The sequence below is a fragment of the Argentina anserina genome, chromosome 1 (assembly GCF_933775445.1).
Source record: "Argentina anserina chromosome 1, drPotAnse1.1, whole genome shotgun sequence".
Lineage (NCBI taxonomy): Eukaryota > Viridiplantae > Streptophyta > Magnoliopsida > Rosales > Rosaceae > Argentina > Argentina anserina.
The window spans coordinates 7,072,184-7,085,278 of NC_065872.1; the positions used below are offsets into that span (position 1 = coordinate 7,072,184).

Genomic DNA, 13,095 nt, shown 5'->3' on the forward strand with positions numbered 1-13,095 from the left:
ACCATAAATCAAATTGTAGCCCACGGGAATCTATGCCTAGTTTATCTTTGTTGATTTGCTTTATGTTTGTTGCTATTAGCTTTAGAAAAAGAGTAGACAACATCATCCACAACAATCAAGTGTGGCACAAATTCACATTAGAAAGAGCTGGTAAGTAGCTCAAATATCTAAGGTTTGTATAGAATATCTATATGTGCTAAATTTGACCCCTTATATTTCTTTTAGGTGTTGTGCCATTATGAAAAGGAAAAGCCATTGAGGGTGTCAACTGTGAGGTGTAGGGGATATGCAATAATAGAGAGCCTATGCAAATGATGGTAGAATTGAGAGGACGTAGCACGTTTCATTATATCAATTGAGAATGGCCTTGCTGTAAATTTGGCCCACCATTGAACTTGGAATGGCTACCTTCTCAAGTGGTAGGTCTCATTTTCAGGCTGTGAATCTGACTATATTGATCAAGTTAAAGGTGGAGTCAGTTCTGTTTATGAGATGTAACATGAAAGCTCACTAAATATAATCAAATCTTCATAGGAGTAAACGTTCTGTACTTCTGTAAGTAGAAGATGAAGTTAGATTCTTATTTAGCATGTCTGATATTTTGATCAAGTTAGATTCTTATGCATGCATAAAACCTCATTCGATTTTCCAATTTCCATTGATTAAAGGCTGATCAAAAGCACCTACACGATCTGACTTTGCTCTCTGAATCGCTTCATATTACCTGTGTATGTTCCTTTTATTGTCTGTTCTCTGTACCCCAACTGATACCACTGAAGTGGAACAAAGAAAAGCCTAAAAGCTGAATTTTACAAGGCAACTCAACAGTGGCCTTAAAAATCAAGAGCAGTCTCAAAATCAATTTATTATCTCTAACAACTCAATATATGAGATTATAACATTTAGTTTTATTTCAGTCATATATCTAAGCATTTTTTAAGACCAAGACTCAAATAGTGATCTATATCCCACAATAATTATTTTGAACATTACACTCAAACAATAATATATATAATCTATTATATTGAATAAAACACCCATTATAAGGTCTTATTGTTGGAGATGAGATTTGTAAGACTCATAAATAGTGCAAGAAGGGGGTTCTAAAATGAAAATAACACCCCCAAATAAGACTTATTGTTGGAGTTGCCTTTATGGTAGTCATTAGAATAGCTAGCTCATTGTGAGTAAGATACCGTAAACGGTGACTAATCTAATCATTTCCGACTATATAGTTTTGATATCCTAAACACCATAAAAATTTTCGCTAATCTAACTTAGTGATGTCATACTAAAACCATTTTATTGACAGTAAGTGAATAAATTATTAACCATCACGTGTATCGTAACTGCTAATTTGATTCTTAGCAAAGAAGTCAGATGAGGATAAGTTAATTAACAGAGGTTGACTAGAATGGTTCAATGCTACCTGCAGCTAGTAAAATATATGCCATAATCCTTCATCGAAGATCTGAACAGCAAAAATGGCAACAGCAAGCAAGCTTTTTACCTTCTGTTCTCTACTAATGGCAGCACTATTTGCTTACTCAGCTTCTGTTCAATTAAATGACCCTGGTACTATAATCTTTGATATCCTTTTCTCGATTATTGCAATGTTAAATAACTGTCAAGGTAATTTTGTAAATTTTTTTGCTTCAGATTGGTACTTTTGGTTTCCCCTCTACGCTGTTGCTTGTGTTGTAAATCTAGTGAACTGGGCTATCTCATCCAAAAGAATCAAGCAATTTGCTGAGGCAGCACTATGGCTTGGAATGTTTCTTTTTATCAAGGTTGTAGCTGAAAATGGTACATCTGGGTTTTGGTCAGTGGATTTGAGTGAGAGAGTAATCAGGGAGAAGATAGGAAGTGGATTAGTCATAATCTCTATGGTTTTGCAGTTGATGGCATCATTATCACCACCAGAAGCTCCCACACAGAAAATGCCAAGATATGTTGAATATGGTAAAGACCCCTTAACCTACTAATTAAACTCAATTTGACTTGATAATTAGGAAATTATTGGTGAATTGTGATTTTCACAGGCATGGGAATCCTGGTGGGGTTTGGCTATGGACTCCCAGTTGTCTTCTTTATGGTCCTAAAAGGTGAAATGAAGTTCTGAAACAACAAGCAAGCATGAAACAAAAAGGAATCTCTCTCATGTTGTAGCCATTGTTTGTACCAGAAATGAACAACATTTTACTGTCTTGATTAGCAGAAGGCGCCACAGACGCATATTAGTTGCACAATAATATCGCATGAATTTGAAGCTCTACTTTTGAATCTGTTTACTTCACTGGTCCTGTCACATATGATGATTGGTGAATAAGAACAGATAAGTTTTGGTACCATTTCTTTTTACAAACTCAACTAATGCAGTGAATCTCATCACTCGCCACATTTCGTTTCAATCTCTGGTCATGCTCAATCTCCGGTGAAAATTCGCATATGTTGTTACAAGAACAGCTAAGAGAGAACAGTCAGTGGCCATGCCACATTGAAGCAACAACGGATTTGAGAACTTAAAAACATGTTCCAACTAATGAGAACTTTGATAAGAATAAGCCATTTATAAACTTTACCACCACTAAATCACCTAAGAACTTGCACCAGCTTAAAATCCATGATCCATCTACAATGTGCTAAATCCTGAACAGCTACATTAAAGGATAAAAATAAGTCCTAATTTCTTCAAATAAGCATGGGCTGGCTAAAACGCATGGTTTCAATCTACCTAAAGAAAATTTCATACACCGGCCCTGGTCCGTAGTGCACGAATTCAGAGCTACACAAACCCTTGCGGCAATATTATGACTAGGCCAAATTCGTCCAGCTCGGGCTTAGATCTCCATTCTGTAATCAACTGTTTGTAGATGGATATGAGACCAAGAACTCTCCATTAACCCAGATATAACTTTCCGTTAAAAACTGCCACTCAAATTATAATGTACAACCACCAAAACTGACGCTGAGCCCCGTGTTCATCGTAGGTTTAATAGAGCCGGCCTCGACATCTGGGAGATCCACAATAGCACGGGCATCCCCCTCCGGGAAGGAGTTTGTACCGATAGTCATACGTTAGTTCTTCACCCAAAGCTATCTGCTTAAACAGAGTGGAAATGAAATATTAGCAATGTTCACCCCTGCAATAGTAAAACAGTCCTTACGATCTCACAGATATGAATGATCAGCTATGTGATACCTTGCGATCTCACGAAGATGAATGATCTCAGAAACTATAATGACCGTTTCAACCCACCCATCCCATGCATCATATGCACAAAGATATGACAGAAAGAAGAGACAGAGCTTACATCTCGATTAGCATATAAGCCAATATGTGCACGATCACTATCCATGCTTTCCACAAGAACTTGGTAATTCACAAGATTTGGTGAACAGCTGCACAAAAAAGAAAAATGACAGATTCAACAATAGATCAAAAGACATTCAAAAAGTCTAACATATATAAGATAGAACAGTCCACATCCAATATCAAAGTAAGGAATACAATTTTTTTTTCTTTTTTCATTCAGGTTTTAAATAAAATTTGTGATTTGACTGATTACTTTTAGGAGTTGGTTTTAAATTGGAACTGAAGTCATCCTGCTATACTATTACATAAATTATATAAATTGCTAAATAAGTTCAAATATATAGATGTGATCAGCAATTACCCACACAAACAACTTCCCGAAATATCATGATCATGGAGAAATGTGGTTACCCACAATTTAATTGGTCTTCCATCAGAAGAAAGTACTAGAAATAATTATATATCGAGGCACTAAATAGTCTTTCATTACCTATGGTTGATAAATCGTGAAACATTTCCATAATTTGTAGAATCTATTACAAATTGGGCCTGTCCTTCCACCAGTCTGCTCATATCATTAATATGAGCATCAATTTCATACAAATAGCCGTAACCGTCTTTGCCATACCTGGTAATCAATGGGACCATTAAATTTAGAATAACTAATGTAAAACAAAAGTTGATCATAAGAACAATATCTAAACCTGTTGCGCCTCTTGTTTGCTTCATTTTCGTCTAAAATCTCACCAATGTATTCACAAATAAAAGTGCCACGCAAAATCACTTCACCTGCCCTAACTCCCCACCCCTGCATTACAGTAAAGTCAATACAAGACCTTCTTGAAACTATTTTTGTTTATATAGAATATATCATCTACCATTTTCTCTGTCTTGAAGACTTCCAAATTCACTCTTACTCCATTCTGCAAAGCCCTATTAGGACATGTTCTATTGCAGGTGCACATCTGATTGCATTCATAAACAAGATAGCCTTCCTGCCAATTTCATGATAAAAACAACAGATTATGCACTTGTATATTTATAATATCAAATCCAAACAATGCTTTATTACGTGTTAAATCTGACAGGGTAGATATATAGCATATTGAACACACAAGACATACCAATACCCATCAAGCATTATAATAAAGTAATAAATCCAAATCAATTAGAAACTGGGATTGTGATTGGTGATAGATTGCTTATCATACCTCCAAAATAATTCGGCCTCTATCATCATAGGGGAACCTTCCGAGCATGGGTTTCCCATGGATATCTTTTGCATCATCATAGTCATTATCAAAAAGGTAGACATGATCACATGCTTCAGGATCGCATGCAGAATGTGGGCAGGAACAACGCAATTGCAAACACTATAAAGATAGGGAAGATCAGAAAATCAACAAAAAAAGCCTAAAGTACAGGAAGAAAATACGGACTTGGTTGAATTTATCTATTTTTCTTGAAGTTATTAGTACCGTAAAATATAAAGTAAACTGTGATTAAAATTAACATGGACAGGATACTCACATTCTTGCTTAGGAACATGATCTTACAGTATTTCCTAAGTCAGGTTATTTGGCTGTTTATATAAGTTTCATAATTGTAAATTTGAGGTATACTATCTCGACCCCACCATGATTGATATAAATTTATATAAGTTATCGATGCTAGCCTCTGTCACTTGCTATCAACGTGCCAATAAGTTGAAAAACATAAAATGATATGCAGTGGTTAATTAGAAGTAGAGGGAACTCAAGGAAAAGCCAATTGTCCAATAAAACCATGAGAAAAGAAAGTTTTCTATTCTTATTTTTAATTTACTGACCTTTTAATATTATATTTTCATTGTAACTGTGGTTTTCTACCATCTTAAAAATCAATAGCATTTTAGATTTTTTTTATTATTATTTAACTGAAGCCAAGTATCTATACATCTATGATGAGAATAGACCAAGCATCAAAATCGTCTGAAATAAGTCACCTCTGTATCCAGTCCTGGGGATTGATCAAGTAATGGCTTTGCAGTATAGGTAAAGCTCTCCCAAGGCATGGAATGTCCGGCAGTTTGGTGAGTAGAACTACCTTCATTGGCAGGAAGAGAATCCAACAGATCTTCATCAGCTACACAGACCAATGGCACTGTTTCTTGGCCAAAGCTAATATCATCACATAATATATGAGCTTTCAGCAAAGACCTTTGGCTCAAGTAATTTGAACCAACAACATAGTGACTCTCATCCACCTCCCACTTTTCTTCAAAAGGATCTGATAAAGGTTGAGATTTGTGCCCCACAGTACCAACTGGACGAGGTATCAAGGGAGACGGCAAAAGAGCATTGAAATCCCTGCACCCTTTAGGGCACATGAAACCCTCTTGATGCCAACTTACCTTAATATTATGCTCACTGCAGAGCTTAGCTGCCTTCAGATACAAGCGTTCTGGCAAAATTCCATACTTTCCCTGGAGCAGAACTTCAAGACTAATCTTGCAGCACGCAGTGCGAGCAACAGATAAAATGTCTAGGTTGTTGGGCCTACGTTTTGTTTTTTGCATCTCAGAATACAAAATCCTTGCTACTGCTGAACAATGTGAATCTGCCAACCTACCAAGACTCACGGCCTCAGTTGTATGACTCTGTATATCTATCCCTCCACTGCCAATTGACTTAGACGCTTGGATGCGTTTCTTTATAGTTGCATTTGCTCTGTTCCTGATCCTATATGATGCCGCTGCCAAACTCTTTTTCAGTCTAGGACGGCTAAGTCTCCCAGATTTTAATCTATATGCATAATAACGTATTCCCCTCTTCGAGGGTCGAGAACTGACTAAACTTGGCCCCATGTGGGCAGCTTGATGGTGGCGACCAAGATCAGGGAGTAAATCAAATTTCAAACCACAAAACCTACAAACAAATTTTCGGACATTAGCTTGATTTTGAGAGGTATTTTCCACAGAAGCTGAATTGGACAGCTCAAACTTCCTTGGAGAGCCATCATCAGCAGACAGAGTATGTTGAACAGCTTTTGAGGGCCTGAAATCATCAGGATGTACCACAAGCACATGAGACCATAACTCCTCATTATTCCCAAAGTGGCTGCCACAAGGGATGCACTGGAGAAGCATGCATTGTTCAACAAATTGCACACGGTGTCTATCCTGGACATGTGTTTCCAAAACTTTTTTATTAGTAAAAGAATCCAGGCAGATAGCACATGCATAACCTCTAAAGAGCCATTGAGCTTCTTTTTTATGATTGTCCATCCAGTGAGTTCCAAGTTCTTGCTCATCCATAAACTCCTCAGAGCAAATTTTGCACTTGATGGCTGTTTCATCATCATGGTTATCATCCTCAACCCAAGGCAACATGGCTGGTTCTTCCATAGCAGAGTTCAAAACACATACATCTTCACGTGTATCATCATCAGTAGTAAAGCCCCAAAGTCTTACTAGTCTCTCCTTTTCACTGCAAACCAACTTTGTAAATATTTCCCCAACCACCAAATTTTTAGAAGCTTCTGATAATGCCCACTGAAACTGAACATTCTTAGGTACGGGATTTCTTAAAGATAAGATACTTTTGAAGAGCTTGTAAAATAGCTCACACGCTTGATGAATATGCAACTTGTGCTCATGTGAGTGACAATCCTTCAAAAGATCTATAAATACTTCTTTTGATATTATCTTACTCTTACCGTTTCTAGCACGTTTCAACCAGGTTGGGAGGTGCTTTTCACAATATAGTGAATGCCTTTTTGGACTTTCCAGACAAGAATTGCTGCTATCATGCAAACCAGATCCGATGCAACGCATCTCTTCAGTCACATTACTAGTTTTGGCAGAAAGCTCAGAATGCACAAATAGGCCCTCCCTTCCACTAAAGCCATCGCCAGCCATGATTCTAACAGGATCCACTTCTAGTGGAGCACCAACATCTCCCACCAATACCATCTCTCGGCAGTTCACGGTTTCTAAACTAGCCATGTTCTCCTCATGCATTCTCTTAAGTCCATTCTCCGGAGTACTTAAGATTGTTTCCGGCTCAGTTTTCGGTCTATGTTTCTTGCAAAATGAAGAGCCATGAAGGGACCGATGCTTACATTTAGTTCCAAGGACAGTTGTTCCTTCACACATTGGTGTGTCCACAGAGTGAGCTCCCTCTGATTTTGCAGAGCTTCCTGTGAAACGAGATGACAAGTGCACACAACAGTAAACATCACCGTCATTTGCCCATCTCACACATTGCCTTCCTTTGGCTTCAATATAAGCAATGCATTGGCGACTTTTAGTCCCAAGAACAGGAGACTTTATACCAGCCACACTGTTGACCGGTGTCATTTCTACATCTTTGCTTTGGATATACACAGAATTTTCAGTTGCAACTACAACATCATCCCATTTTGCAGCAGCAGCACCATCTCCAGATGGTGGAGCAACTTCTTTCATAATCACTTCTTTATCAGGTTCTGATGCTAAAGTAGCAGCATTTAGAGCCTCACGATTATTAAAGAACTCAGAGTCAATTTCAATGGCTATAGCTTCCTCTGAACCCCTATATTCCATCTGGGATGCATGTGCCTCTGCACGGCGAACTTCAAGCTTGGGCCTCTTCCTGCTAACTTGAAGACTAGGGGTCACAGGGGAATCACTACTGTGCTGTGGAAAGTCCCCACCATTGGATATGGGATGGGAGGTTGAAAACCATTTCATAACTTCATGCTTCCAGGTTCTCCACTCAGAACCCAAGGTGGGTTGCAAAGCTGCATTCCGGAGAGACTGGACTTCATTCCAGAGAATACACTCAACCAATTCCTGACACAAAAGAAAATTATCGTCACTTTTAACTCTTTTGAATACAATGCAGTTTCATCCATTTTAACAGATGCATGGAAGAGAGTTCTGTTATGTCTCCAATCGGAGTCTAACTCAGAAACAAATTGCAGTAACAGCTCGAAAGGAACATATACCACCTTCAATAGTTCAACCAGACAAGAAAGTGCACATGTAGGACAACTTGCTAAGCTACAGCGTGAACATAACACAAATGGTCCACCACATAAAAACATGTACCTCCTTCAGTAGTTCAACCAATTCAGCACTACAGGCATTCTGACAGCGTTGCACCCAAGAATGATTTGAATTTTGTAGCCAATCATGATTTATGTAGCTCCGTGAAATCATCTGTAAGGGGAAGAAATGAATTTTAAAATTACTCATTCAAACAATAGAAATGAGAGGCAGAGAATATTGCTCATTAATTTCTGAGAAAAATAATCAAGTTATAGAGTTTAAGTTTTACTTTAAATATAATAATATATCCATATAATATGATCACATACATATTTCAAAGAGAGGTTCAACAATGACATATGCCACTAGAATTCATCATACACCTTCAAAAGATATGTGTTTCCAACACCCAAATTGCTTGCCAAGATTGATGTTCAAGACAGCTAAAAGATGTAACAGTCTCGATTACGAAATGTGGATTTTTTTTCTAACTATATTAGAGAGGGAGGAGGGGGCATGTGGGTCTACAGCTAACGATTGTAATTACAACTATCTTTTCAGAAAAATCCATAGTGATGTGCGTAAAAATATATCTACACTTTTGTTAGCATGCAGATTATATAGCTCATGGATTTGAACTTTAAAGATATCACTGGAGAAACTGTTATTCAAGACTGGCTATTCTCAGTGAACGTGAGAATGTAGAAGCAACTATCTCCTTATTTTAAAAAAATCAAGCATGAATAGATAATGGACTTTACACTTTGCAGCTTCAGAAGCATCTTTCCCAGATCAGAATAACCGGTACAGCGAGAAGCTTCCATAGCAAACTCCTTCCAGAACACCACATTACGAGCAGTCTCTATCAAAGCCTACACAAGTTTGACCAGAGGTGTCTAATGCTAATGCTACAGTAAAAACATGTGCTCCAACAGCAAATGAATGAGAAGAAAAAGAAGAAAATAAAGGAATTTTGAAAGAGAGGACAACAGCTTGAGATTCACGCATGAATCACATACCTCAGTATGAAATTGATCAACTATATTCAGCATTCCAACAGCTAACTTTTGCATAATGAACCGATGTGCGACACTCAGGTCATCTACCATTCTCAAACCAGCATTATGTGTTTTATACGCAATAGGCTGTGGAATTTCATCTATGGACCGAACAAGTAGCATGTCTGCCCAAGAATAATTCCTTGTGTGTGGAAAAAAAATCACAACATATTTCTTCCTGTCATGAGTTGGTTTTGCTCTCAAAGTTGATAGAGGCCAGTCAGCTCTTGCACAACGAATCCCTGCCTGCCACTTCCCTCTCCACTATAAAAGTCAGAGTACCAAATGGGAAAAAAATCAGTAAATATAAACTCGTTCAAAAAGTCCTCTTATTTTCTTTTAGATTAGCAAAGAAAAATGAGTGAAACGCATTAGGATATATAAATTATCAATTTATGTTAAATAGTATTTTCCAACATAGAGAAATTTACACCCCCATATCCAACCAAAAATCTAATATTGTCAAAACTTAAGCAGACAAGTATTGTTTACTATTGCATTCTCCTTCATGTGGGGCTATCCCCATTACTAGAGAGACAGGTACTCCGAAGATATAAATTGTGCAGATTTCACCTCAAGGGACCACATTATATTACACCCATAATATGCGTGTTAAGAGAGAAATGAAATGTAAGAACTCAATTAAGTTTTAAAAACAGGAATATTAAAAGCAAATTGGGGCATCCCAGAACCAGTGAACTTGTATGTCAAGATTAGGTGACTAGACAAGATGATATGCAACATACATAGAAATGCATAAGAAAAAAAATGTCATGTGAAAAAGCAAAGAATTAATAGTTAACTAAATAAAAGTATACCTTCACCCACAGTGGCACAGATTCATGACATTCTAGCCATGTGGAGTCTGAATGAGACGACTCTCCTTCTCTACTGTTGTATGGAAGTCCATTTTCATTGCCATCTAATTTTAAATTACCATTGTCTGAGATTAAGGAAGGTTCTGTAGAGTAATTCTGTGCATTAATGTCGTCATCATCAAAAGATTCAGAACCATGTGAACCACTAGATGACTTTTGGCTCTCCACTTGGCAATCAAGATTTGAAGCTCCAGCCCGACATCCTTCTGACATATGCAATTCATGGGCTGCCCCTTTAACTTCACCTTGTGATCCTAATTGAGTCACTTCCACAGTTGGCAATAGGCCTTCTACCGTACGATCTATAACTGGCACTTGCCTTTCATGTTCAAGGCAGTTGGATTCTCCATTCACAGGAGTTGTTCCTGAACTCTCTTGAGGGCAGTCGGATTGTCCAACACATTGGACAGTTGAACAAGGGAGCACTTCCATGGTCTTACACCCAAAACTATGATGCCATATGATGTGAATATTATCCAATAAGTTTCCCTCCCACCTCTCTGTTCAAACAAAGCTCCATTCACAAAAAAAGTCAGATGAATGCACCACGCAATCTATAACCAAAGATCTATATATAGTTGTAACAATTTATACAAATACTTCAGTTTCTACAAAATAAAATTATTCAGACTGAAAACCTCTCTAAACAATGATGAGAGGCTACGATGTTCTGAGTTGAACTGATCAACATACCATCGATAATCATATGATTGTGATCAACCAAGAAATGCATCATAAAATCAAGAAGCTTTTTCGGCATGCCATTGACACTTGCCAGCATGGTTCAGGTTTATTTACTTTCCTAAAAAATTAATCGTACTTAAGACATCCTGAATATAGTTCTTCTTCCATAATTTATTTTTATTTGAATGTTACTCCTAATTGCCAACTGCCAACTGCATGCCAAACAAACATCTTGATTGTAGTTGTGAAACTTGCATAATAAAAAATATAGTTGAAGGAAACAATGTCACAGCTTAAAAATTTTGAGGATCATCTTCATTCAATATATATTATTCAGTAGACAAAGACAATGCCTAAACACGATACTGCATAAATGCAAAATGGCAAAAAATATAATAAGTTATAAGCACTTTTGGAAAGTAACTTCAGACTTCAGAGCCACAGACATTTATTGCTTACTTAACAGTTAACACTTAACACTAATTCATTTAAAATAACCAGCAATTTCCGGCACTACTAAATTATATTCTCCTCTTCAAAGTAGAAACTAAAAGCATTAGCTGATACATCTACCAAAACTACATTTAATATTCACAAAAAAATTGGCAACTTTCACAAGATCACCTTACACATCCGATAGGAAAGAAAAGAAAAAGAAGAAGAACCAAGATTCTTTTAGTTGTTTTTCTCTTTTTGTTAGAACTTAATGTGTTACTATAGTATGAAATTGCTTGTCCAAAAGGTAATTGTTTAAAAAGAAACATATAAACTTCCAGCAAAATAACAATCTACGCTACATATAATTTCTACAAGTATCCATCTATCAGGAAAGTGTGTAGTATCATAAAATATATATATAGTTTCTCAAATACACATTAATATGTTCTTCTAGAAAAACCACCACGTCAAAACTGATCAATTAAAAATGTGGAAAAACTTGGAAAATTACTATGCAGCTTTAAAATTTTGAACATATTTATAATGCTGGCTCTTCAAGTACAGAAGAATATCTGCATCAAAACCTATGTGACAAAACATAACAAGAAACTAAACAGCAATGAACCCATTAACTTTGAGCTCAAAATGATCTCAGCCAAAACCCAACTCCAATTTTTTTGATCACCTCAAAATGTCAAATTGATCCCTACCTCAGCAAAACAAACCCTAATCCACTAAACCCAGAACACCAAATTCAATAAAGCCACAACCTTCAACCCTCGATTGGCACCACAATGAAGCCAAAACCCTAGACACAAACACCGATCGGGAACATGCAACAAGTGGGCACAGATCAAAAATGGTGCAACCCAAAACAAAACATTAACAGAAACCCAAGATAGGGTTTCAAAGCTTGTTCCTTTAGGGGTTTAGAGGCTGTGTTGAATGTTATGGATTATTGGGTTTTGGGTGGTGAGAGCTAAGTCAGCATAAAATTGACTGCAGAAGAAATTGAACAAAAAAAATGTGACATACATAGAGAGATGGTAGGCATGGACATGTCTCAGGCAATTTACAGAGTAAGAAAAAGAGAGAGAGAGATTTAGAGGGTAGTGGTGGAAGTAATGTACCTTTAAAGAAGGGGGAAGTTTTCAACTCTCAGATCAATTGGAGTTTTGGGGGTGAAATTTTTGGTTTGTGGGTATGTGATGGGATTTGTGGTACTTGTTTTTGTAGTGAGAAAGATAGGGTTTTTTTTTTGGTTGGGTTATCTATTCGATATCTCTCTATGTATCTCAATCTGGCAAATCGAGACTAGTGAGAGAGATGTGATAGATGTGTGTCGAATTGGTAGGGAGGGATGGGGGTCGTGCCCAAAATGAGATATATACGTATAGATGTGTTGGGGGTGGTACAAAGAAGTGGTCTGGTTTTCGAGTTTGGTTTTGAGGATGATAGAGAGGAAGCGAGGACTGACTCAAACTGGGGTTGGGTTTTTGGTTTTGGTTGGTGCTTCTTCTTCTATAAAGGTTGCACCTTTTTGGTCTATATATGAGTTTTCTGAGGTATAAAGAAAAGAAAAAAAACAAAAGGGTTGGTTTTTTTGTTTATTTATTTATATATATATATATTGGGGAAGAGATTAGGGAGACTCGGGGTCTGGGAAGCACGCTTCTATAGGCTAGTTCTGTAACGTGGTTCTAGTTAAGG

At 37.2% G+C, this 13,095-nt stretch overlaps 2 protein-coding genes across 3 annotated transcripts; one reads left to right on the forward strand and one right to left on the reverse strand.

The window, feature by feature from the left end:
• Positions 1 to 1,464: 1,464 nt before the first annotated feature.
• On the forward strand, positions 1,465 to 2,275 carry LOC126782038 (uncharacterized). The gene is made up of 3 exons (XM_050507191.1): positions 1,465 to 1,575; positions 1,660 to 1,962; positions 2,043 to 2,275. Exons 1-3 carry the CDS (start codon positions 1,485 to 1,487, stop codon positions 2,120 to 2,122), a joined length of 474 nt encoding a protein of 157 aa, XP_050363148.1. The 5' UTR covers positions 1,465 to 1,484; the 3' UTR covers positions 2,123 to 2,275.
• A 258-nt stretch (positions 2,276 to 2,533) lies between these two features.
• On the reverse strand, positions 2,534 to 12,885 carry LOC126805075 (histone-lysine N-methyltransferase SUVR5). Of its 2 annotated transcripts, none has more exons than XM_050532175.1 (12): positions 12,516 to 12,885; positions 10,204 to 10,763; positions 9,347 to 9,649; positions 9,089 to 9,199; positions 8,388 to 8,498; positions 5,301 to 8,129; positions 4,528 to 4,689; positions 4,195 to 4,311; positions 4,021 to 4,124; positions 3,807 to 3,944; positions 3,315 to 3,402; positions 2,534 to 3,100 (listed from the first exon to the last, which is right to left on the reverse strand). In XM_050532175.1, exons 2-12 carry the CDS (start codon positions 10,693 to 10,695, stop codon positions 2,993 to 2,995), a joined length of 4,563 nt encoding a protein of 1,520 aa, XP_050388132.1. In that variant the 5' UTR covers positions 10,696 to 10,763; positions 12,516 to 12,885; the 3' UTR covers positions 2,534 to 2,992. The 2 variants fall into 2 exon arrangements, with proteins under 2 accessions (XP_050388132.1, XP_050388141.1); XM_050532184.1 differs by having other exon boundaries at positions 10,204 to 10,777.
• Positions 12,886 to 13,095: the final 210 nt, after the last annotated feature.

Excerpts from the sequence above, each read along its gene's own strand:
- LOC126805075 (XM_050532175.1), bottom strand. The coding sequence starts at position 10,695 with ATGGAAGTGCTCCCTTGTTCAACTGTCCAATGTGTTGGACAATCCGAC. Across the intron at positions 8,499-9,088 it reads TGCTTCTGAAGCTGCAAAGT|ATGATTTCACGGAGCTACAT; the intron begins GTAAAGTCCATT and ends TTCCCCTTACAG. Across the intron at positions 3,403-3,806 it reads TCACGATTTATCAACCATAG|CTGTTCACCAAATCTTGTGA; the intron begins GTAATGAAAGAC and ends TTTTTTGTGCAG.
- LOC126782038 (XM_050507191.1), top strand. The coding sequence starts at position 1,485 with ATGGCAACAGCAAGCAAGCTTTTTACCTTCTGTTCTCTACTAATGGCA. Across the intron at positions 1,576-1,659 it reads TGTTCAATTAAATGACCCTG|ATTGGTACTTTTGGTTTCCC; the intron begins GTACTATAATCT and ends TTTTTGCTTCAG. Across the intron at positions 1,963-2,042 it reads GCCAAGATATGTTGAATATG|GCATGGGAATCCTGGTGGGG; the intron begins GTAAAGACCCCT and ends TGATTTTCACAG.